The 25753-nt window shown below is 35.7% G+C and overlaps 1 protein-coding gene across 1 annotated transcript in view; it reads left to right on the top strand.

Annotated features, from left to right (window-relative positions):
- The window catches only part of CPSF6 (cleavage and polyadenylation specific factor 6, 68kDa), a 33924-nt gene extending 15213 nt beyond the window's left edge, over nucleotides 1-18711 (top strand). The window contains exons 5-11 of the mRNA XM_012735148.1: nucleotides 474-647; nucleotides 777-887; nucleotides 1377-1881; nucleotides 3829-3944; nucleotides 4409-4562; nucleotides 7211-7400; nucleotides 13887-18711. Of these exons, the coding sequence (XP_012590602.1) occupies nucleotides 474-647; nucleotides 777-887; nucleotides 1377-1881; nucleotides 3829-3944; nucleotides 4409-4562; nucleotides 7211-7397 (1247 nt within the window). The 3' untranslated portion in view covers nucleotides 7398-7400; nucleotides 13887-18711. The remainder of the gene's footprint in view (nucleotides 1-473; nucleotides 648-776; nucleotides 888-1376; nucleotides 1882-3828; nucleotides 3945-4408; nucleotides 4563-7210; nucleotides 7401-13886) is intronic.
- The last annotated feature ends 7042 nt before the right edge of the window (nucleotides 18712-25753 follow it).

Genomic DNA, 25753 nt, shown 5'->3' with positions numbered 1-25753 from the left:
ATTAACAGAAAGTCAAGTGGTTGTTTTACTATTTTAACACATAAGATTTATTGAAGTATATGTTGTAAGATATAAGTGCTCTATGCTTACTGAAATTAAAATTTCTGTTGGATAATTTTGGCCTTGGCTGCTGCAGAGTACTGGTATTATGAAAACAACTCATTCACTCATTAGAAATACAAATACATTTACTGAGATGGAAAAGGCACAAAATGATGTTAAGAATAAACTATAGTAATAATAAAAAAGAGATACACTTAAGCCTGGATATTTTGAGATTTCAAAAACACTAAAATGGATGTGGATATATTTCCTAACCAATACTTCTCATGTAGTTTGGAAAGGCCCTAGGTATCTGCAATTTAGTATATATTATAAGTGAGCTTTAAAATAGAAGTGTTTCTAATGACGGTGGTTACATTGCAGACAAGTATTTTAATAAATGCTATTTATGAGTATTTGAATATTTGCAGCTACACAATCAGGACAAATGTCTGGGGAAGGTAAAGCTGGTCCTCCAGGAGGCAGTTCACGTGCAGCATTTCCACAAGGTGGTAGAGGACGGGGCCGTTTTCCAGGGGCTGTTCCCGGTGGGGACAGATTTCCTGGGCCAGCAGGACCAGGAGGGCCACCCCCACCTTTTCCAGGTAAAGTTTTTCTTAAATTAACACGGATAAAATGTGTCTACCTAATACCTCTTTTCCTTTTCTCTCTTTTTCAAGTAATGCATTATTAATGTGACTTACTCTCCTTGTTATGCTATTTTTGGAATCCAGGAAATTTGATCAAGCATCTTGTTAAAGGAACTCGGCCTTTGTTCCTGGAAACTAGGATTCCATGGCATATGGGGCACAGCATAGAGGAAATACCCATTTTTGGCCTAAAAGGTCTTTATTTTTCTCCAAACTTGCTTGACTTATTTATAGAATATTTACATCCGTCTTATTTTCTTACCTCTTAAAAAATCCTTTCAAGACCATTTTTCCTTGTTTCACTTTCTAGCTTGGCATCAGAGTAGAATATAAGGTGGGTGATTTCACTGTAAGAAGTGTGTGTACACTGAAAGATGGAAGCTATCTCTTAAGTGTTATAATCTTTATGAAAGTTTTTATTTAAATACTTTTTCTTACGCATAAATTGAGCTAGTTAAGTTTGTAAGAATATTTCACTTTTGTACCTGTTAGTTTAGCATTTACCATATGGGTTTCATTTAAAGACAAAGAATCGTGGTCTATGAGTTATGCTTTAAAAGTGTCATCTTGGCATAAAGGTTAAAATACTTACTGAAGTGTTTTTTTCCTCTCTCTTTTCTCTGCCTCTCTTTCTCTTTCTTCCTCTCTCTACATCCCCGTCACTCCCATCCTCTTACTCTATAGCTGGACAGACTCCACCACGTCCACCCTTAGGTCCACCTGGCCCACCAGGCCCACCAGGCCCTCCACCTCCTGGTCAGGTTCTGCCTCCTCCTTTAGCAGGGCCTCCTAATCGAGGAGATCGCCCTCCACCACCGGTTCTCTTTCCTGGACAACCTTTTGGGCAGCCTCCATTGGGTCCGCTTCCTCCTGGTCCTCCACCGCCAGTTCCAGGCTATGGCCCCCCTCCTGGTCCACCACCGCCACAACAGGGACCACCTCCACCTCCTGGCCCCTTTCCACCTCGCCCACCTGGCCCTCTTGGGCCACCCCTTACACTTGCACCTCCTCCGCATCTTCCTGGACCACCTCCAGGTGCCCCACCGCCAGCTCCACATGTGAACCCAGCTTTCTTTCCTCCGCCAACTAACAGTGGCATGCCTACATCAGATAGCCGGGGCCCACCACCAACAGATCCATATGGCCGACCTCCGCCATATGATAGGGGTGACTATGGGCCTCCTGGAAGGTAAGTTAATATATATATATATATATGGAAATAAATACCTATGAAATACCTATCTATACTTTGAAGCAAAGTATATCCTAACTGAGGAGTCTTTTTTTAATTATGACCTTTGACATTTTATTTTCCATATTCTTTCATTAAAAGAGGCAGTATTTTATGGTGAAAAGCATACAGGGTTGGGAATGATCCAGCTATGCCACCTACGTAGCTATGATTTAGGGCAAGTTACTTAATCCTGAGGACTCATTTACATTGTTTTTTAAGTTAAAAGTGGTTAATAGGGCCTCCCTGCTGTTGTGTAAGGGTTAAGTCTCAGCAGCACTGTGAAGCTGTTGGCAGCCAGGGACGTGATCCACATGGCACAGCAGATCTCTCTTGTTTTGCCCACTGCTCCCCACTCTGTCTAGTGAAACCTCTCACACATTCCCCCTTTCCCCCGCACCGCTGGCCTACACTACCTAGCTCTTGTATGCATAAATAAATATATTTTCAAAAAGTTAATAGAGGGCCCTCCCTAGTGCACAGTGGGTTAAAGCACAACACTGTGAAGCTACCACTGCCACTGCAGCACAAGTTCGATCCTGGCTAGGGAAGTGACCCACATGGTGTGACAGACCTCTCCTGACCTGCCAGTTGCTCCCCTCAGCAGTATATTTTAGTGAATCTGCCTATTCTGCTCTTTACTCTTGCCTTGAGTGAATCCTTTTACCTCCCTGCATCTCTGGCCTATACCCCAGTTCTGTGTGTATAAATAAATAAGTCTTTAAAACAAAAAGTTAATAGAAATTAGATCAGCTTATTAGATAGGTACTAATAATCATCGTATACAGATCAGGAATCTGAGTAGAAAATTACTAATTAACTGGAATATTAAATAATATATTTGGCTAGGAGAAGAATTGCAAACATAGATTGTATGGAAGTCAATGGCAATTCTTGGAGAAAAACCTCAGAAACTGCTGTTGAAGTAACTGATCTCTAAGCCCTTTCCTAAAGTATTTTGGAGAGCTGTTTATTGTATTGCAGTTTATCTGATAATATCCTACAAGAATGAGTTTGCGCACCTGCCTAATTCCATACAGTTATACGATCCCATGGCAGGAAATTGATGTTGTAAACAAAGCCCACAACTACCTATCTATAAAGGTAGTATGTTGGTGATTGCCAAAAATACTTTTGTTTTCTTTGAAAAAGTCAAAACTGCTAAGATGGAGTAATTTCTCTCTTCACTTTAATTACAGTGAACCAACTCTGCATATCAGGTGTTCATCTTTAGTGTATAGAGTGGATTACATGACTTGTTTTGACAATTTAAAATGTAATACTTTCATAATGTAAAGTTTCTGTAACAGGTTTTTGGGAATTTTTTTTGTTATAAACTAATTTATAGCTAGTAGGTAGATTATTAAAAACTGAAGAACACTGATTGCCTTATTTAATGTTTTTAGGGCACTAGGTTAGGCACAAGTCATAGCACATAGTTGAAATCATACATTAATCTTAAAGAATTCATAATTTGATCAGGATAAGTTTTGGGAGTAATACCTTATAAATATATGAAAGGTTAGATTAAATATTTCTGCATTTCATTGTAATAAATTGCTACAAGTTAGCTTCAACTCACCATCCCAACTAGTAACTAGTCCAAGGTAGCAGAAAGTTTGCATGTTCCTATACTGTACATATAATTATAATTTTTAAAGTTGTCGAGCAGCTTTAGAAAATCTTGAAATTCATTTCTTTTAAAACAAATAATGTACATTTTTCAACTGAAACATAGTGGTATGTGAGAATTTTGCTTGGATTTGCTCTTTAAGAAAAATCACATTAATCCAGAAAAATAAGCACAAGCTAAGCTCTAAGGTTGTCAAGCAAACAGTAAGAATTATACATTGAGACTTTAAAAAAATGTAGAATGCTATTTAAAGTTTACTTTGATTTTTACAGGGAAATGGATACTGCAAGAACGCCATTGAGTGAAGCCGAGTTTGAAGAAATCATGAACAGAAATAGAGCAATCTCAAGCAGTGCTATTTCTAGAGCCGTGTCTGATGCCAGTGCTGGTTTGTATATTTCTTTCTGTGTTAATATTTTTTCTTTGTTTTAGGTGCGACCTAAAACTTGTAAAGCCTTAAAGATGGGTCTTTTCTTGGAGTATTTTTTTTTAATTTGACTATTTTCAATTCATTACCTGTACCTTATTTAAAAGGATAGGAGGCTGTTTGTCACTTTGTAATGGAAAGAACCCTAATTTTAGATTCTTCATGCAGATTTAACCTGAATTTTAATGGTTTGGGGGCCTTAAGGCATCTCACTCCTCTTATATTTCTAAAATACTCTCACAACTATAAATTGTGTTAGTTTAATGCATGTTAAAAGCCTATTCCAAAAGTGAAACACTTAAAATAATGATTTTTTTTTTCAGTTATCTAAATTCTCAGTAAATTGATTATCACATAATTTTATCCCAAGTGGTTTAGTGGTGTTGGAAAACAAAATTTGACTTCGACCCCCTCTCTTCTCACAGGTGATTATGGGAGTGCTATTGAGACATTGGTGACTGCAATTTCTTTAATTAAACAATCCAAAGTATCTGCTGATGATCGTTGCAAAGTTCTAATTAGTTCTTTGCAAGATTGCCTTCATGGAATTGAATCCAAGTCTTATGGTTCTGGATCAAGGTAAAACTTTCCTGTCTCATGTTTACTTAAAACCGCTACTTTATAAGTAGAAAATGCTATGTTTGGGACTCTAATAAAGTAGTACTTTAATTTTACTTAATACTGTTTACTCAGTAAGTAGAGTGTTTTTGTTTTTAATGCTAGATCAAGTGTCCAGTGTTTGCTTGCTTAAAATCCTTGAAAGGCTTCCAGTGAATCTTAAGACTGTAAACATTGAAACATTGTATGATATTCTTCAGCTTTAGCTACCTCTTCCCTTACTATCTTGTAACCTTATTGGTTTTCCTCTTGAAACATCAATCCATTCATTTTTCATTTTGTACTTGATAATCCTTTTAGGCATCCTTCCCCCTAACTGTATTGCTGGCTTCCTACCCCTTCATGTGTCAACATAACTTCCTAGGAAAGCTCTTCTCCCAGGGTATTCCGTCATAACCTGTTTGTTTCTTTAATAGCACTTATCATAATCTATGCATTGTTATTAATGCACATATCATTTCACTAAAACACATGTTGAGAAATGGAGCTTTATTATATATATTCATATATATTATATATATGAATATATATTAATGAGCAATATATAAATATTGTTCATTACAATATTTCTAATCACAAAACAATGCTTGATAAGAATGCTAAAAAGTTCTTGAGCTAGGGAGTTAATTAAACTCAATTTTTATATATTAGGTAGTTATTTTTTTAGTGTTACTGTTAACTAATCTTGAAATTTTACATATATTTACAAGGTTTATCTTTAATCTTCATGTGATAGTCTGAGGTGTGTGTTTAATATATTTTTTTCTGATGGTAGTGTCTTCATCCTGTTGAAGAGGCTAGGCTGTTTGTGGTCCCCAACTTTGTTACTTTTTTTTTTTTTTTTTTAAGATTTATTTATTTATACATACAGAACTGGTGTACAGGCCAGAGGTACAGGGATGATGAGACAATTCACCAGAGACAGAATGAGGAGAACAGGCCAACTGACGAAGTACACTGCAGAGGGGAGCAGCAGGCCAGATAGGAGAGGCCTGCCCCACGCCATGTGGATCACCTCTGGGGTGGACAGGGGTCAAACTCATGCTGAAGTGGTTTTAGCTTCTAAGTGCTATGCTTTAACCCACTGTGCCACCAGGGAGGGGCCCCACCTTTGTTACTTTTTGACCCAGTGTAAGGCTTCTTATCACTGAACAAAGTTTTCAGTATCATAAGACCATGCCATATGTAGTCTTTTTAATTCAGCTAAAAACTTCCATGTTTAACAGAGAATTTGGATTGACAAGGCTGTCTGGTGGGAAAATATGGAGAGTTAATCTAATAGATTTTAGTTAATTTCTTACTTTACATTTCTGAATTTGGAATCAAATTTCTAAATGTATTTTGGGCAGTATTGTTAGGTAAATTACCTATTTTTGTTTGCTTTTAAGGCAGCTCATGAAACATTTCTCTTTATTAAAGAACAGTATGAACAGTTTGCCCGTCTTTTCTGGTCATAGTCGCTAGGTTTCTCCTTCTCACCCTTCCTCCTCCCACCTTACCCCAACAAACATGCATGCATTGTTAGAAAGCTTTTTAGTGGAATCGTACTTACTAAATCATGTTTTGATATATTTACAAATGTAAAACTGCTATTTATATATAGGTTTAGGTAATCTGTATTAATGGGTGATGGATTTTGTATATTGAAATACTATCATTGATCTATTTTACAAATTACATATCTAAAAAGCACATCCGTATATTTTTTTTTTAAGATTTATTTATTTATACAGAGCTGGGGTACAGGCCAGAGATACAGAGAGTGAGAGGATTCACCAGAGACAGAGCGGGGAGCAGAACAGGCAGATCAACGAAGTACACTGCTGAGGGGAGCAGCGGGCGGGTCAGGAGAGGTCTGCCTCGCCATGTGGATCTCCTCCGGAGCAGGCGGGGATCGAACTCATGCGGAAGTGGCTTAAGCTTCTTAGTGCAGTGCTTTAACCCGCTGTGCCACCAGGGAGGGCCCTGTATATTCTTTATAAGGCCTTCTATGTATTCTATAGTCTCTTCTTAAAGTACATTGAAATTTTCTTTTACCATTCTGGGTTTTATTTAGTAAAACTTCATGTCTGTTGTAGGTTTCTTGTTATAATAACTGTAATAGATAGTTCATTGTATTGCCTGGGTGTAACCAATTCTTAATTTGGGGTGAATGTTTTTAAAAATGGAGTATCTGGGATCTCCTTGGTGGCACAATGGGTTAGGACGCAGCACTGCAAGCTTGCGCCAGCCTCTTCAGTGAGTTCGATCCCATGCCCCAAAGGTGATCCACTTGGCGCTGCAGAACTCTCCCTACACGCCGGCTGCTCCTCTTGGCAGTGTACTTCATCGATCTGCCTGTTCTACTCCTCACTCTGTCTGGTGAATCCTCTCACCTCCCCTGTATCTCTGGCTTGTACCCCAGTTCTGTGTGAATAAATGACAACAAAAAAGGGGGAGTCCATCTATCTAGGCCATGCTTTTATGAGAAAATTGGTATATCGTTGGTACTTAGTAAATCTAACCTGTGTTTATAAAGAATTTTTGCCTTACATTTTGAAACATCAAAAGTAATACCTTTCAAAGCTACCAGTTATGGAGATCATTAATCCAGTAATTTCTTTTAGAAGACGTGAACGATCAAGAGAGAGGGACCATAGTAGATCACGAGAAAAGAGTCGGCGTCATAAATCCCGTAGTAGAGATCGTCATGATGATTATTATAGAGAGAGAAGCAGAGAACGAGAGAGACATCGAGACCGTGATCGGGACCGTGACCGAGAACGTGACCGAGAACGTGAATATCGTCATCGTTAGCAGGTGGGTATTCCTTGTGCCTGTTGTACTTAGCATATGTATTAACAGTAATTACAACTCTTGAGGCTATTGTTTATACAGTGTTTATCTGCATTTTAAATGATCCAACTACTTGTTCAGAATTTATTCTTCTAGAAACATCTGGAACATGTGATTGGTAAGTAATGACAGGTAAAAATTTTGACTTCTTACCATTTTTGCTGAGTTATAACTTTTAGGTTTCAGATTTTTATTGGTCATAAAACAAGAAAATAATCAAGAGGACTCATTGTCTACTTCTAAAATCTAAAAATTGGAATTTTTTGAATCACATGCATTTGCATATGATTGAAAATACAGGCGTTTATGCACATACACACATATATATATCTCTGTGTGTGTGTACACACATGGCATGTTTCAGACATAAGAAGGAATTGAATTTCTCTCCTTAACTAACTTCATTTATTATCCCTAGAACTTTTAAAGAAAATCTAACACTATTAGAGTTTATAATATAGGAAGATGATTTTCAGCATTGAAAAAGCTTTTTTACTTAAGAAGATACTTTTTAGAAAAGCATTTTTCTTGGCATCTGGTTTTTGTTTTTGAAAGAAACAGTATCCTTTAATTTGAAAAAAAGAATGAAAGTTACTAATTTAAAATGGGTTCAGGGTTTAAGAATACCTTAAATTATACCAAATCATACATCTGAGATTAGAATTACCTTGAAATAATTTTGTTTCATTCACAAACCATAATCATTGTCTTTTTTTTTTCTGTATTTCAAAACTATTTCTGTGTACATTTTTCATTAAGCAGGAGGGAGCTGTCTGTTCATGCTTCATTTTCATATTTTTTTTTTAATATTTGTGGACAACATATTCATGTGAAAGGAGGGGGGAAGACAATATAAGGCTTGGGCATGTGACACAAAAGATAATTCTGTAAACAGGTTGTTTTGTTTTTTTTTCCCCCCATATGTTGGTGGCATATCCAGATTCAAGTAAGCTAATACAAACAAACAAACCCCTTATAGGTAACTACCCTTTACATGATTATATTCCATAGACATGGAAAGCAATGGAAACTGTTAGCACTTACATTGTTATGGGCAAAATAAGACTGTCGAGTGTATGTAATTCTGCAGCAGAATTGCAGTTTCTTTTTATAGGTATATTTTAAAAACAAGAGCCTGTTTGAATACTATTTAGAGAACATGTAAGTCTTATTTTTATGGTATATAAGCTATTTATATTTAGTTTAAGGGCTTTTTAAAGTGAAAAGACCAGTTTTAATACTTGCATTTTGAATATGCATCTTGAATATTAATTTTAAAATAGTTCTCCATGTTTTGTATTATAGAACTTAATGTGAATAATTTGCAAAACATCTTTCACATGACACAAACTTTTTACTTCTAAAACTAAACTGTTAAAATTGATACTGTTTTTGATGTGAACAAGAATTGAAATGTTGTATCTTGCTAACCCTAAATTTTAAAGATGTAGTTCTTTCCCCATCTTTGTTGGATAGATCCAGTCCCTTATATAAAAAAATTCTCACTGTCTGCCAGTTACTTAAGGTGAATTGTGGCCAACTTAGTATGTGAAGTGCTTAGTTATCAGCCATTTCATTTATAGTAAGGTATACAGATCCAGCAAATTTTTATTTAGACTTGTCAGTTTTCAACAAGTTTCTGTTTACCAAAGAAAGCATTATAGTAAAACTTGGATACATTCTCAGTTATCTTTAAGATTACATGTGCCCATCAGGGCTGCTTAAGTAGTATACACTCAAGTTGATTAAAGAGTTTTCTTAATTGGTTTCAGTTTAAAAACCAGAATAGTCAACCAAATAAACTTCTTTTAAAAATCTATTGTTAATTTTAAATACTTGGATTAACTATTAACATTACATTCCAGTAATGGTTACACCTAACGTTATCATGGCTTGAGTTTCATTACATTCAGACATTAACTGAACTCCTAACTTGCAAACTACTGTTGACATTTTTTCTTAATCACTGATCTGTACCATACCAAAATTCCCATGTTTTGTTTGTACATTAATTAGAATTAAGTTGTAATATTGTTATGTGCCTTCATCAAAGCAAAATTTTACATAAGCCTCTCTAGTGCACAAAAATTCTGTTATCCTGAAATATTGTACCTCTGCTATATACCAAACAGTATTTATTGTGGATGTAGCTGTGAATAAAGGGGTGGGGCGGGAATTAACTATATTCAAGTGAAAACACCTGCACATTCAGTCACTATCAAGGTTTGTTGACTTTTTAGAAGTTTTAAAATATGAGTCCTTTTGAGCTTTCATGTACATCCTAAATGAAATGAATGGAATAAGTAACCTGGAAGCTAAAGTGAATGTCAGTAGTAAGTAAGTCTGTATACCAGTAAACCAAATATGTAATCTATTATTAAAGTGACGATGAATGGAGAAAAGGGCAGGTTCTTAACTGAAAACTTAATGATGTTGGCAAGCTATTATGTCTGTCCCATCTTAATTTTTTTGTGTGTGTGTTTGAACTGTTGGTAATGTTGATTGCATTCTCATTTTAAAAATGTATTATAGTTTCCTAAAAGCATTCAATATCTGAGTTCAAATAGTTTTTTTAACGGGAATGTCAGTATTGTAAATTTCAGTATGTAAATACATTGTGCTTCATATTCTGTAATTTTTGCCTTTCTTCTCAGACCACTCTGAGCAAAACATAGTTAAGATTGTACAGTTCTTTCAGAAATAATTATATTTTCATAGTTGTTACTTTCATTTAGGTTGTGTTTTTTTTTTACTTGCCCAGAATAACCCTGCTCAGCAAATTTCTCATAAATTTTTCCTTATAGATTGAACAGTGATGAGACCCAGTTACCTTTTTTAATACTTTTATACTCATGCTTTCCCTCTGTCTGTAAAGGTTGTTACATATTCTCAGATCATCCATTTCTTTGATAAAATTTTTAAACAAGTTAGATCTGCATTTTTCAACTCTACATTTTTCTTTGATAGATGACTTTTACCATAGATGTGGCTTTAGGTGTTTATAGTTACTGTACAAGATTTAGGGTGCTTTTCTGTTCCTTACTTAGTTTATAACTTGACATTGATATGGAAAAGAAATCAAAAGTTCTAAATACGTTGTTTCCTTTCCTGAAGAGTCAGTGTTAACTTGAGAGTTATGTGAAAATTAAATTTTCTACATCATTTAATGAATGATAATGGTGATAATGAGATTTAACTTATTTCTGCAGATTTTAAGTCATCTGGGATTTTTCTAAACTATCCAGCCCTGTTTTTCTTTGTTTTCCATGTGTCCTAACTATTGCTTTGTCTGGATATGCTAGCTCTTCTACTTCTCTTTGCTTTTTGTTATTATTTGCAAAGCCTGTCTAGTTACTCAGCTATCTTAATTGAAGTGACAAGCAAGTAGGAAATGATCCCTTGAATGGTTATAGCACTTTTGCTCACTGTGGTTTAAGAATATGGTGTATTTAGAACTGATTAGTGTTCTTTGTTCTAAAAATATTCAATACCAATGTGAGTCACCTTGCTCTCTCACCTTCATCTCAGTGTGAAATTTACTATCGTTTTAGTTTGTAAATTAGATTGTTTTGAATAAATTGTTTTTGATAAATATTTAGTTAGCATTGTTTAAGGAAAACCTAATAAACAGAAGTAAGGGACATACCATCCAAATTTACTAATTTGCCTTCTGTGGTAGCATGTTTTACCTCATGTATTGAGTTCTCAGTCACATAAGCAGCTTACTTGATGTCCATTTAGTGAAATGGTGTGGGGGGTAGTTGCTGAGTTGCTTTTTGTTTTTGATTTTTGTTTTTTGTGGTAAAGTTAAACTATTTTAGTGAATTGCCTAAAGCCGCAATTATGGACATAGATTTATAGTGCAATGTCCTTTAGTTAAAATGAGGTAAGTACTATCTCCAGGTATAAAAAGATGAACATACAAGATACTTTGGTAGTAAGGGAGGTTTTTTTTGGTAAATGACTTTAGTATAGACTTTTGTGCAATGGGTTATAATCAGCACAAGAAGGAACTTTAATTTTAAATTTGTGAAGTATTTAGATAACTGCTGTTTCTTTTGCCTGCCCCATCTTCATTCGCCTCATTAAGAAATTTTCAAATAAAAATACAAGTTGATTTTATTTCACAAAGTTAATTAAAGGACATTCCTGAAATTATATTAGAATAATCTTGATTCAATACATGGATGTGAAAACCTATAAAAACCGTATCGTATACGTTCAAATTTTTACTTAATAAATGAATTTGCCATGAATTTAGGAATGCTAAAAAATTTGCTTAAAGTTTCTGACAAAAAACTTAGAGTATTCATCTTATATATCAGAATGCAGAGGCTTCTGTACCGAAATTTTACTTAGTGTTTATATATTTCATTAAAGAGCTGTAGATTCTACTTGTCTTAATTTTAACCACTGTTTACATAGATCTTCCTTTTATAACTGATAGTAAAGCAAGTAATTGTGTGACTTTGATATCATAGACTTGGCCAAATGGTATTCTGAAAACATGAGCATTGAATGTATTTGTCACTTTGAAGCTTCTTTTGATAATCCTTGTTTATATAGATGTCTACTTAGCAACTTGAGACTATAATATGGAATTGGATTATTGGAAATGGGTTGTATTGCCTTCAAATTTGCTTCCTTTTTTGAGATTGTGAAATTTGTATTTCCAAATGGATGAATGAATGTAAAGTGTTTAGAAATAGAAATAAAATCTGTCCGACTGTCCCCCAGGTTTTTTTGTCTGTATGGTGAAAATTAGAGAAACTTTCTAATAGTGAAGAACTCTCTATGAAGTATAATCAAGCAAAATTTGAGTGAATTCATCCTGGATAATGTTGTATGTTGTAATTATATGAAAAGAAGTAAAATTCTCCGTTGAGGTGATGAATGATATAAAGTTACAGTGTATGCCATATGTGATTTGGAAAGGTTGGGTATTTTGTTTCACTGTGACTTTAAGTAATTTTCCCCTAATGACGCAATCTCTCTCTTCCCCTCCAACCCCATCTCTAGGACAACAAGAAAAATTAGGGACAATAGTGTTCTTTAGCAGTAAGATTTATGAATTTCTCAGTAACCATTTTTTCCAGATTAGAACAAAAACCTTGTTTAACACTGGGTTTTAAGAGTTCATTACAAGTACTAAAACATGAAAGCTCCCTCTAGATTTTTTTCCTATAATACAATTCCACCAAAAGCTTCATCAGTATAATATAAAGGTACAATCAAAGTTAACATTAGAAATGCTTTAAACTCTCTTTGAAAAACATGGAAAAATAGAAGCTTTTTAAAAGAGAAAGTCAGGCTTATAACATCTTGCTTTTTCTTTACAGTTGTAAATTTTTGTTTTTTACTGCCAGGCAATATGAATGTATATGTGGACTAATGCTTTTTAAGGTGCTTTTATAGCCTACTTGAGAAAAGGACCCAAAATACAAAACTTAGAGTTGTGAAAGAATACTAATTATTTATTTGTGGAGTGAAACACATTTTTTAAAAATTATTTTATGGCAAAATTCTACTAAAACATTGTGCCCTTTGCCTCTCATATCATCTTCTTGAAATGCTTTCTGGGGACTTAGTTTTTAACTATCTGTTGTTTCAAAGGTCACTTATATCCAACCTAATTGAATGTTTCTTTTGTGAATCTCTTAACTGAAGGTTGCATTATTATGTATTTTTGAAACTAGTTTATCAAATTTTTTTTTTGTGTGTGTGTGAGTTTTCAATGAAATTTATCGTTGAAGATTCCCTTTTGGTATTCATTAGTGTATATGCACATTAGGTATTTCAATATAGGTGGAACAGTGAAAGTCAAGTAAATGTTTTAAATTTGTACTATGTCTAAAGATTTGTATGTGGATGTCATATTTAAATGTGCATTCTGAACTATATAAATTTTATTTATAAATTTTGTACTATGGAGGACCATTTGATTTATAACAGTTGCAGAAGTACCTGTATGCTGTCAAATAAATACAACTAATTTGTAAAATAATTTAATGCATTTTATATTCAGTACGCATATAATTGTTAATGAGTTACATAGACTTCACATGTGGGTAAATGAAAAAAATCTACATTAAATTCATCCAAACATTTTAAATTTATTTTTGTAGTGTGCATACTTTAGAAAATGACTTATAAATGTTTCCATCATCACAGAAACAGTAGCTGCTGTATTTTCATTTCTTTCCATCATTAAATTTCTATGGCAATAATACATAAGAATGAAATCAGCATCTCAGTTTAAATTATCACATAAATTGGGAGCACTTCTCCACCACAAAGGCAGCTACTGTTTCATTTAATTCCTATTTTGTGTTAGAATACGTAACAGTGAAGTAGATGCACGACTTGTGTATGTATAGATAAGCCAGCGTTTTTTTTCTGTGTATTATGGGGAATAGCAAAATCTACATCACAAATTTTAACACATTACAGCTGAAGGAAGAGGAACACCTTCCAAGACAAAACAGTCTTCATGGGGGAAAAATGACGCTTGTCCAGCAGTTTGCTTCTTGTGATTGAACTGAACCTGTAAGGATTCATGGATAAAATGAACAGGAATAGATCTGAATAAAGCAAATCTGCATAAATGGTAACCAGTAGCTCTACTTTTATTTTTTATGTTGCTTAACTGTTTTATTTGAAGGAAACCTGTGTGATTTAAAAAGTTATAGCTTTTGCAACTTTATTACTGGTTATATACATTTGGCCATTATAATGTGCAAGCAATTGGAAAAAACCGTCAAGTAAATGCTTGTTTTTATAGTAGTTTGTTCTTGTTAAAAATGTTCATATGATAATGTCTGTAAACAGCACCACTTTGATTACAATAGATGTAGTGTTGTAATAAACTGTTTAATGGGGCTGATGTGTAAAGCTGTTCAAGTTATTTGATGTTTACACCTCAGGGAAAGTCTTGTGTTCAGCAATATCTAAAGATAATGTTACAATGACATTTATACTGTCCTTTAAAAAAAGCATTGCAATAGCGTTTTTGGATATGCATCAATCTAATCTTGCGTTCAGTGAATTAAACATACTAATTAAGTGTCTCTTGCCCTTGATTTTGATAATAGAATAGGTGATTACATGGATATTTAATATTTCTATATTCTGCTTTTCTAGCTGTTTTTACCTAGTTAGCTTGTGACTTTGCTGAATGATATATAAACTTGTAAAAACTGAAATTTCACAGACATAGCGATCCAGTCAATGTGTTAGGGGTCAAAAAATTTGTGGTTTTATAATAATTTAGTAAAAACCCATGTTGTTTGCTATAGTAACAGCTTAGTTACATCACCAGATGTACTAAAAAGCTTAATTATAAACTGCTAGCATTGAAGAAATATTTTGATAATACTGATTTGATGCAGCAGTTACTTGCTGTTTAATATTGGTAGTGCCTGTGGTTTAATTTTGAAGCCATGGGCAGTGTAAATATAAGTGTGCAGCAGACAAGTATGAGTAAAGAGAGCTTAGTTTTATTTTTCGGTTACTGTAGATTCTGAAGGGGTGTGATGTTTTATTAACATCAGGGTGTATTCTCCTGTTTGTATAATAGGAGATTTTAGACGTACTCTATCTCGACAGCTTAAGAAATTCTATGTATAGTCAAAGTCTATTGATTCATATTAGCCTTATTGAGTTAATCAAAGATTTCTTTCAAACCTGCCTGTGCATATAGGTGCAGATTAAAGCACGTGGCTAGCATGTGTTCTTAATTGCAAAATTAGCATAGGCAGAGTGTCAACTGATAGACATTTTTATAGGAAGTTCATTTGAATCATTCAGAATTTAAGTTAAAAATTCTTAATTTTGGTCTTTTTAAGATATAATTGCCTTTGCAAGATATTCTAATAACACATTGATACTATCTTGAAAGTTTAGTCAAATTTTAGGATGATGATTTAAATATTTAGGTACCCTGTATTATGTACTGTGCAGCTCTGAGAGCCCTCCAGAAATTGCATAGCAGTTCTTCACTTTCATCTCCACTGACACACTACTTAGATAACCTAGCTGTTTTCAAATTATTCATAGTATTGCCAGTCATACTTCAAAAACATTTTGTGATTTAGAGTATTTGTGCATGGGATCATTAGTATTTATCAGAACTGTTTGCTTTTAAAAATGATTTTTCAGTTGTTTTATCTTGTTGAAAATGCAATTGCCTTGTTTAATATTTGAGAGTTGTAATCAAATGCAGTTTCTTGTTTTATGTATAGATGTTAGTTTTGTCATTTCTTAGCTTTTACTTTATTTTAATTACAATGCTCTAAAGCGAAGAACTATGGACATAAATTTATTCCAAGGGAAATTAGTTAATAATAAGCTAAAAGGTAAGTAAACATCCATGAGAATAAAATTTTCTCTGAAAATTTTTAAAATGGAATCTCAAAAATCTCTGCTTGACCTTGAAACTGGAAATTTCACACTAATTCAATTTTTCATTTACTTTTTTTTTTTTTTAATCAGTGGAACCCTTTAATTGTTCATTCTATATCACTCTTTTCCCTAGTTGGCTGATCTCATTATGTGACTTTTGTTGCAAACAGTGTGAATCTACTAGAATTGTTTGCTGCTAGTCCATTATTGTGTTGTCAGAAGGAAGTGACTTTTCGGTTTTGTGAATTTTTGGAAAACTTTCTCTACCTGATAGCACATTGAATGTATAGCAGTACAGAGTGAAAGTTGCAAGCCTTGTTTTTGTCCTTCATGCCCCTTCTGTTTATAGACTGATATTATTTTTAAACTTTTGCTTTTTGAAATGTGTAAAAACAATCCAAAGAGGTATTTACATAGACGCCAAAAAAATGGGAGGGGGAGCAGAGACATTTTCATTTCTTCATAGTAATAGTTACAGTGCATATGAATACAAACATTTAATTTTAAACCATAGCATTTAAAAGTGCTATGTGGTCACATTTCCTTTCAGCTAGTATAATTTTGAATGAGTGATACAAATGAAAGGTATTGCTTCTGAAGCAACATTTGAATTGAACATGTTGCTCTTAGTTAATGAACATACATTGTGGAGAGGATATTTCGATGTAAATTTAAAGTTTATATTGGTATCTATATGCAAATTGGGAGTAAGTTGCAGTGGATATTGACTATAGTTTAGCCCAGTTAGTGGCCCCTTTATATACCACATCCTTAATGAGTTCACAAATGACTTAATGAATTGTAGGTTAAAGTATTCATTTAATTCTCCTGTGGAGAATATTGTTTTGTGTTTTTACTAGTTTAAGGTCAGGCCTTAAAATATTAATTAACATGGAGGTTTTAATGACTGTTGTATAACATTTATGGTGAAAGGGAGAAATTGTTGGAAGGGTAAATGATTTCTCTTTCCTTATGTACTTAATGTGCCAATAACTCAAATACATAATGTTTTATACAATGAGATGCTACTGCAAGACTGTCTGTTGGAGTGCTCTCAACATTTTGGTTTTCATACCTAAATGGTCATTGCATCTTCTGTATCTGTGGTTCCAATTTTGTGTTTTAAGCTTCAGCTGCTTATTTTAAGAGGAAATTTGTGTTCTGATTTTTTTTTTACTGAGAATACAGTATTGAAATTTTGCTGTTTTACAGATAACTGCTTTTTAAATTTTACTCATTTAGTTCATTGCATCCCATAGCCATCTGTAAATGTTCCGCAGTTGTATGTACTTAAATGCCGGCTTATACATTGTACATATTAGACATTTTTGTGCTAAAATACATTAAGTGGGATTTTGTAGCAAAACATTCTTTTTTTTTTTCTTACAGTGTTGTGTGTATTGTTTTTGTTGTTTTTTTCCCCCCAACATTAACCTTCAGTTTAAACACTGGCATTTTTTTTTTCCAACAACTTGACTCTTAGAAGCCTTAGACTAATTTTTAAATAGTCAACCAAAAATTAAACACAAAATTATTAAGATGTGGCCTTACATGCTATAGCATTCCTTGTATTTGTAATGTGAGAGTTTTGATATAGAGAAATCAAAAGGTTCAGGATTAAAGTTCATTTAAGTTAAAATGAAAACTTGTTCAAATGTCTAGGCTTCTGGGAGGAAGTTCTTGTACTCTTCTTTCTTGTCACTAGAAAGAAGCAGTATAAATTTTTTTAAAGACTTCCAAATACTTAGGCAGTTGTATCCTGTTCAGGTTGATTTAGGTTTGTTTAACCAATGTTTCTTTAAAATTTCAGGTGGTTGGCATTCGCTCTGAGTATGCAGCTACTATGGTTTTTGTATGGGACATATAAACACTTGGCTAGGTATAGGCAGATTTCAATGTTTTAAAAACTTACTGCTATATTAATTAATGTTGTGATGGGGGCCTTTAAAATATTAGTTAGAGTTTAATTGAAGTTACACAAACCTTGAAATGGTATCTGCAGATAGTAAATACTGCCGTTTTTCGTGTGGGAGTGCCCTAAAACTCCACCACAAGTGTAAATGTTTTACATTAATTTCTTAATTGGACAGACCTTGCATTTAGTGAAAACATTTCATTTTGAAGATGTGGGTTTTTTTTGTCACACTGTTACTGCGTAACACTTCTCGGCATTTTGTAAGTTAAATTATTTTCAGATACAATGGTGAATTCCTGTTTATTTTTTTACTTTGAAAATTGTAGTACTCAGGTGGTTATTTAATGGGGAAGGATCCTTTGGGGGTAAATCATAATGTATTCTAAGGAATGCATCTATAATGTTGATGACTTTAGCCTTAAAAAAAGGTCTTGTTACTCCTTCTGCCTCTTCATCCCATGGTATATTATTAGCAAAGTAGTTTACAGCCTTGTACAGCCTTACAAAGTTGTTTTACAATTTTTAATGGAAAGCCCTTAACAACAACAACAAAAAATTGTATCATATCAGTATCCATGAGTTACTGAATCACGGTTTGTAAATAATTTGTCTAATACCAGAAGGCCAAAGAAAGTCTTACTAAATTTTTAGCCTATTGACTCTATGGCGACTTCACAGTAAGATTTCTGTGCAAAAGGTAAGGTGATTTGATCAAATAGACATCTTTTTGGTGTCCATGAGAACTAGACTTCCATATTAGCTTCTATTAAAAAACTCATTCCATTTTTAAAAAATGTTTGTAACTGCAATTTTGTGTTTAATGTTTATTTTCTGTCTTTCTTTCTTTAGCATTTAGGAGACTGTTCAGCAGTTTGCTATATGGCCATTGTTGGCCTTAAAACTGCACTAGTGACAAGCATGGTATTTATCTTGTATGAAAATAAAAAACAGTTTTGATAATACTTTGCAGTTTGTCCTTTTTATTTGATTTATAATTTGTTAAATCATCATAATGTTTCCAATAATTCATAATCCATTTGACACAATATACAGTATAATGAATTGGATTGTTGTCTCTTTGTATCTTTAAGCCAGGCTCCTAGAAGGTTCTTTTCTATAGTGGTGGTTTGATGGTTTTTACAGTCTATTACATGCAGCTAGAATTAGGTTTTAGAAACATAGGATTTCTAATCTGTTTTATTTTTCTTAAACCTAAGGTTTAGAAAACATTTGTCTAGTTTTATGGGATTATTTTATTTACCTTCTAGACTCAGTAAAACAATGTTTTGGTTGCAGCAAAAGTACAGTAACAGCTAGCTTGAAAACAAGGTATAGGAGACTTTTAAAACAGTGACAAGTTGTCGTTTTGGTAAGGATTTGTATGCCAAATATTACATTAGGCCCAAAATATCTCAAAGTGTATGCTATAGAGTATGTTGAAGTTAAAGATTTTAAGTAGTTGAAATACCCATATGGAAGATAGCAAACTGTTAGCATTACTGGGGTTCCTTTCCATGCCATTAAAAAAAAAAAATGTGGTTCAGTTTTGTTTCTTGTTTTTTTTTTTTTTTTTTTTTTTTTTTTTGAGGTCTCCTCTGTTTCAGATTTACATTTTAATTTTTAAAAGATATATTTATTTGTGCTTACAGAATTGGGATCAGGCCAGAGGGGTGGTGGGTGAGAGGATTCACCAGAGATGGTGGGGAGCAGAACAGGCAGATTGACAAAGTACACTGCTGAGGGTAGCGGCAGGCTGTTCAGAAGAGGTCTGCCACACCAGGTGGGTCAGCTCCGGCCAGGGATGGAACTTGTGCTGCATTGGCTTCTAGAGCTTCATAATGCAGTGCTTTAACCCCTTGTGCCACCAGGGAGAGCCCAGATTTACATTTTAAAGATGATTGTGCTCATTGATCCTCACTTGCATTGAGTTGAATGCTCTTGCAGAGAATATGTGACTGAAAGGAAAACTTATTAGGTACATCTTTTAACCAAATGCTGTAGGAACCATTGAAGGTCTGATGTATCACGCAAGGAGTTTTGAGGGTTTTTTTTTTTTGCCTTTATACATACACACATTGCATAGGAGAACTGGGATGTAGACCAGAGGTGCAAAAGTGGGGCAGTGAGAGTAGTCACCCAAGAGAGTGAGGAACAGAACAGGAGGGTCTACGGAAACATGCGAAGGGGGTGAGACAGGATAGGTCTGCTGTGCCATATGTGGGTCATTTCCCTGACCAAACTCAGTCTGAAGAAGGACTTGTTTATTCATACAAGAACAGGTGTAAAGTGTGAGAGGATTCACCAGAGACAGAGCAGGGAGCATAAGAGGCAGATTGTAACACAGTGCTCAGAGGAACTAGGGGCAAGACACCTGGTCAGGGATGAACTCATACCTCAGTGGCTGCTGATAGCTGGTAGCTTAATAGCACTGAGACTTTAACCTGTGCCACCAGGGAAGCCCAAAGGGACATATTTTTACCCTTGGAAATCTTAATTCACACATAGGAAAGTGCTATAAAAGTTTATTTCCAGAATACTGCACTGAGACCTGAAGGAAGAGTAAGGCAACTGATTAAAGAGAGAAGGGATAGTTCCTTCTGGGCTAAGAACGAAAGGCCTTTTGGCAGAAGGGAGCATACTGGGAACTGCAAGAATGGCAGTTTTTCTGAAGTAAGGGGTAAAGAGGGAAAAGCCCTGGTAAGAGGCTCAGTAAACAGGCTAGGACCAAGGCTGCAACACTGAAGATTGACTTAAATATATGTAACCATTGAAGTGTCACAATTAGACTAAAATTTCAAAAGCCTAGTTGACTGCAGGTTAAATCAGGGAAAGAATAGAGGAGGCAAACCAATGATGAAACTTACACAGCCTTCTGCCACAAGAGAGTGGCAGGGATAGAAGCAGAGAAAACTTGTTCTGACACAAAATTGATAGTATCCAGTGGAAAGTTAAATATGAAAAGGGTAACAATCAGCTGTCTGAAAATAGAGCCATTGACTGGGGTAAATACTGGGGAAAAGTTGGAAACTGAATTAAGTGCCTTTGAGATCCAAGAAATAGCAAGTAATGGCTGTATAGTTTTGGAATTTAAAAGGTTAAGGGGTTACAAAACAATTACTTAACTTGTAATACTGATTAACATAGAAGTAGCTTTCTCAGGAGGGCAGATAAGAATAGAGAAAATGGAATTTTGTGGGCTGTAGGTGATAGAGATTTTCAGACATCTGGTTACTTAAAATACTGATGGAAGATTTTACATAGTGGGTCACAGCTTAAGTTTGGGAGAATGAGTTGATGTTCATATACAGGTTTGTGGGGACTTGGTTAGTGTAGGTGAGAGTAGAGTGGTTGTAGCTACGGGCTGGGGAAGGCATTAGTACTTGGTTTTCAGTTTAAAGGCTGTCCATCTATCTGCAGAATAGAAGCATCCATGACCTTCCTCCTTGAGTGAGGGGGTCCCATCATCATTTTTCTTAGTGCTTACTAATCTCACTAGGAGATTTTTTTGTTTTGGTTTGTTTTCAGCTTGCTCTTTTCCTGCTATATCTGTTGCCAAAGATGCCAACTTAAAAGCTTTTTGAGGAGGGGGGTACATGCATGCAGAACTAGAATACAGGCCAGAGGCACAGGGGCAATGAGAGGATTCACCAGAAACAGTGGGGAGCAGAAAAGGCAGACCAACGAAGTACACTGCCTCGGGAGCAACGGGCAGGTCAGAAGAGGTCTGCTGCTCCATCTGGATCATCTCTGGGGTGGGGACGGAACTCGTGCTGAAGTGGCATTAGCTTCATAGTGCTGTGCTTTAACCCACTGCACCACCAGAGAGGGCATTTTTTTTTTTTTTTTTTGATTTATTCATACAGAACTGGGATACAAGCCAGAGGTGCAGGGGCAGTGAGAGGCTTCACCAGAGATAGGGTGGGGAGCAGAACAGGCAGGTGGATGAAGTACACTGCTGAGGGGAGCAGCGGGCGGGTCAGTAGAAGAGTCTGCTGAGCCATGTGGGTCACCGCCGGGGCAGGGGATGGACCTCGCACTGAGGAGACTGCTGCTAGCTTGCAGTGCTGAGTCCTAACCCGTTGCACCTCCAGAGAGAGCCTTTAAAAGCTTTTTCAATACCTGAAAAGCATAGGAATATCTTACAGAGTTAATTTCCACATGTCTATACAAGTTGCTTTGTTTTTTTTTTAAAGATTTATTTACTTAAGCATACATAACTGGTATAGGCCAGAGGAGCAGGGGCGGTGAGAGGATTCACCAGAGACAGAATGGGAAGCAAAATAGGCAGATTGAGTGAAATAAACTGCTGAGGGGAACAGAGAGTGAGACAAGTCTGCCATCACCTCCCCGGCTGGGGCTCAAACTCATGCTGAAGTGTCTGTGGATAGTTTCATAGTGCTGTGCTAAAACTCAACAGCTTCTTTTAAGTAGTCTAAAAGCTAACTACTGAAAACTGTCTGCAGCTACAAATATCAGCAACACTTAAGAGTGGGAACTTGTTACAAATACAAAATCTGGAATTCTGCTGCAGTGAATTATTGCAAGTAAATCTAGATGCAGGTCTCATTTTCCAAAAAGTTTACTGGAGTGCTTGATTCAGTGAGTTTGAACACTTGAGGGTTTGTTTTGCTTTAATTTTAAAACAAAATTTTAAAATAGATTCATGAGGAAAGGAGGAAAAAGGCACCTGCATAAAAAGGTAGGCAAAGAGCTGCTGCTGCCGTGGCTGCTGGCTTACAGAGGGAAAAGTTTTGTGGAAACTCCTGCATATTCACAGGCTGGAAGAACACTGAAATTTTTGACACATGAAATTGCCCTCTGATTTACCTTACCCCAGCTGTATGTGGAGATGCACATTTTGCCACCTCCTTTTCAATAATGGGTGCTTTAAAAGTCAATTTTGCAAGTAAAAATGGATTTTCTTTTTTAGGTTAAAAATGGTAATGTGCTACCACCTAGTGATAACAGTGTTAAGAAGTACATGGGTAAATTTGAGTGATTACCTTTTATAACTGAGGAAAAGATTAGTGTATGCATTTAGGCTCCAATTCACCCAATAACAGGCAAGCTCAGGGACAGAAAGTTAAGCAAAGTCCAAATATCCAAGAAAGAACTGAAAGACTGTTTTCTATCCAATTTCCATAGTAAGTCAAACAGCCAGTCAAGCCAGAATGAATCAAGAGTAGTAATAGCACCCTGTTTATTACGGTAAACTAGTTATTGAAACCTCTCTACTCATCTTTATACTAAGAGTTTCTAAATTTGTTCATTGTCCACAATGACTCATTTGAAGAGATGGTGTTTTATGCCTATGTATTTTGTACATGGATATATATCGAGATCATTATTAATATTTAACATTTCATTGAAGAAATGTTACCATCCCAATGTTATCCTGAATAGGTAGGTTAATACCTGAATAGGTATCTTCATGGTAGTGTAAGAATGGTCTTACTGTTATTTAAAGCTATGCAATACTAGTGGGCTTTATTTTCAACCCAAACTAAGAGTATCTAGCATTTGAGTGCCCGTTCTGCTAAATATAGGATCCGGGAGAGGATTATAAGCCAAGGAATGTGCTTTCTGTCCTTTGAGAGCCAGGAATTTCTATTCAATGAATATTCAAAATGACTGCAATATGCAAAATATCTTGAGCATAAAGAGCAAGGATGACTGCTGTCTGGGAGAAAGGAATTATACTAATACTAGCTCACAAATTATTTCATATATATCCCAACAGTTTTCTTGGGGGTTTTCATTTTACCTGAGAAGCAGATTTAGAAAGATAAGTAGCAAAGCAGTCATCCAGGTTACTTTTGGCCTCAGAAAAGCCAGCTTATATAGCATGTAACAGTGGCATGACCTAATGGTCATTATTTGCAGATGATAGATGAAATGGTATGAGACTAAAGATAAATTACAATTCGGAGCTTAAACTCTGAAAACAAAACTAGTATAGAAGCCAGATGTAAAGTAGCTGGTGTTAAATTTAATAAAAGATGTAGAAATTTGGACCCAAATAGGAAGAGTCAATATTGCAAATAAGCAAAAGGGAAAAAGGCACTTGCATAGACACAGGTGGGCAGAGAGCTGCTGCTTTGCAAAGGGAATAGTTTTGTGTAAAGGACACAATGAAAGCACAATTAAAAAAAAAAAAAAAAGAGGGGTCCTCCCTGGTGGCACAAGGGATTAAAACAGCACTGTGAAGCTATCCACAGCTACTGCAGCACAAGTTCAATCCCTTGCAGGGAGCTGACTCATACGGCGCTGCCGACCTCTCCTGACCCACCCGCTGCTCCCCTCAGCAGTGTATTTCAGTCAGTCTGCCTGTTCTGTTGCCCTCTATGGTGAATCCTCTCACACACACCCCAATCATCTCTGGTCTGTACCCCAATTCTTATATGCATTAAAAAAATCTTTTTTAAAAAAAAGCCCAAGAAGTTTCTCTTCGTTAATTTGGTGATCTGTTATTAAACTTTATGTGGAAATCAAAGGTAAGTGATGATAAGAAAATGGAGGGGAGACTTGTCCTATGAGATACCAAGACCTGTAAATAAGGTTGTACAGACTTGTTCAGACAGGAATAAGCAGACCTTATATGAATGAAACCTATTTTTATGTTCGAATGGAAATTGAACTGTACTGAACTATATGTAATCTATTTGGATGCGAACTGAATAGCCATCCCTCACTGCTCCCTCATGAAATTGTATACTTACAGCCACTCTGGTGAACCAGTCTCTTAGCCCAGTGCCTTTGCTCCTGATAATCTTACTGTGCCAAACCGTTTATGCCCTTGTGACTTTTTTTTTTTTTTTGGAGAACAGCTGTTGGTTAAGCCGTTTGTGCTAACAAACTCCCCAATCTTGGAATGGTGACCTCATTCTTGGAGAAATTTGACTAAGATGGAGGTTGTAGAACTAATGTTTTCCTAGGACAGAGTGGCCCCCAGCACAGTGTTGGAAGCAATTACCATTAGGTGGCAGGCAAAGCTGATATAGGGAAACTAGTATTGGGGTAATAGTAATTAGTGTCACAATAGTTGAAAGGCCTTACTGATGTGCTGAGCATATTCATTCCGGAGTTAGAGTTACCCATTAGAGGCTAGGTACTGTTTGGGATCAAACTTTTTAAAAATGAAAGAGCAAGGGAATGAAAAAAAAATTAACACAGTGGGTATATTTTCATCCGTTTAGAGGGCTCCCAACCTAGTCTGATTGACTTCTAGAATATGGAGCTAAATTAGTTGAAGTTCCACGTGTATTGTGTTCTGTTTAGCTTGCTGTCATATATGTACTTTTCAGGGCTAACCTCAGAAGAGGTGGTGCTGCCTTACTTGGTAAAACTTGGCTGCTGGTGTGGTGTGGGATATCAGATCCAGAGCAAGGTGATGAGGGTGCCCACATGGGGGCAGACTTTCATTAACTGTTAGAGTCCAAATGGGGTGAGCAGGGTATGTCTGGTAGCCAGGGATGTATGATGGTTGTGCAGGGAATGAGAGGAAAAAGTTCAAGCCCATGCTGTGCACACAGATGTGCAGCCTTGTAAAGGATTAAAACCCAAGGTGAATAAGGAAGGAGTCCATCAGGAGCTGCAGTTTTGTCATGGGGTGTCAGAGACTAAGTGGTGAAGAACATTACCACAGCCTGTAATATGAAAGGCACCCAGGCATGGGAGCAACCCAGCGTAGGGGTTAGACACTAAGCAGGCATGAAGAGGACATCCATGCAGAGCAGTGGCCTGATGTGAGGTAGGATAGCCCGAGCCAGAAGAGGTGACCCCATGTGGATAAAAGCGTAGCACTGGAGGTGGGACAGTAGTTACATATGGGGGAACTAATCAAAGAGGAAAATAGAAGAGAGGCTTTTCAGGGAGAAGGGAATTAAAAATTCTGAAAAGAGGCCCTCCCTGGTGGCACAGCGGGTTAAAGCACAGCACTGAGAATCTAAAGACGCTTCCGCATGAGTTTGATTCCCGCCTGCCCCGGAGGTGACCACATGGG

The sequence above is a fragment of the Condylura cristata genome, unplaced genomic scaffold (genome assembly GCF_000260355.1).
Source record: "Condylura cristata isolate star-nosed mole 26May11 unplaced genomic scaffold, ConCri1.0 scaffold00004, whole genome shotgun sequence".
In the NCBI taxonomy this organism is placed as follows: Eukaryota; Metazoa; Chordata; class Mammalia; order Eulipotyphla; family Talpidae; genus Condylura; species Condylura cristata.
Note: the sequence above shows the minus strand (reverse complement) of the source record. Positions and strands in the feature narration are given on the sequence as shown.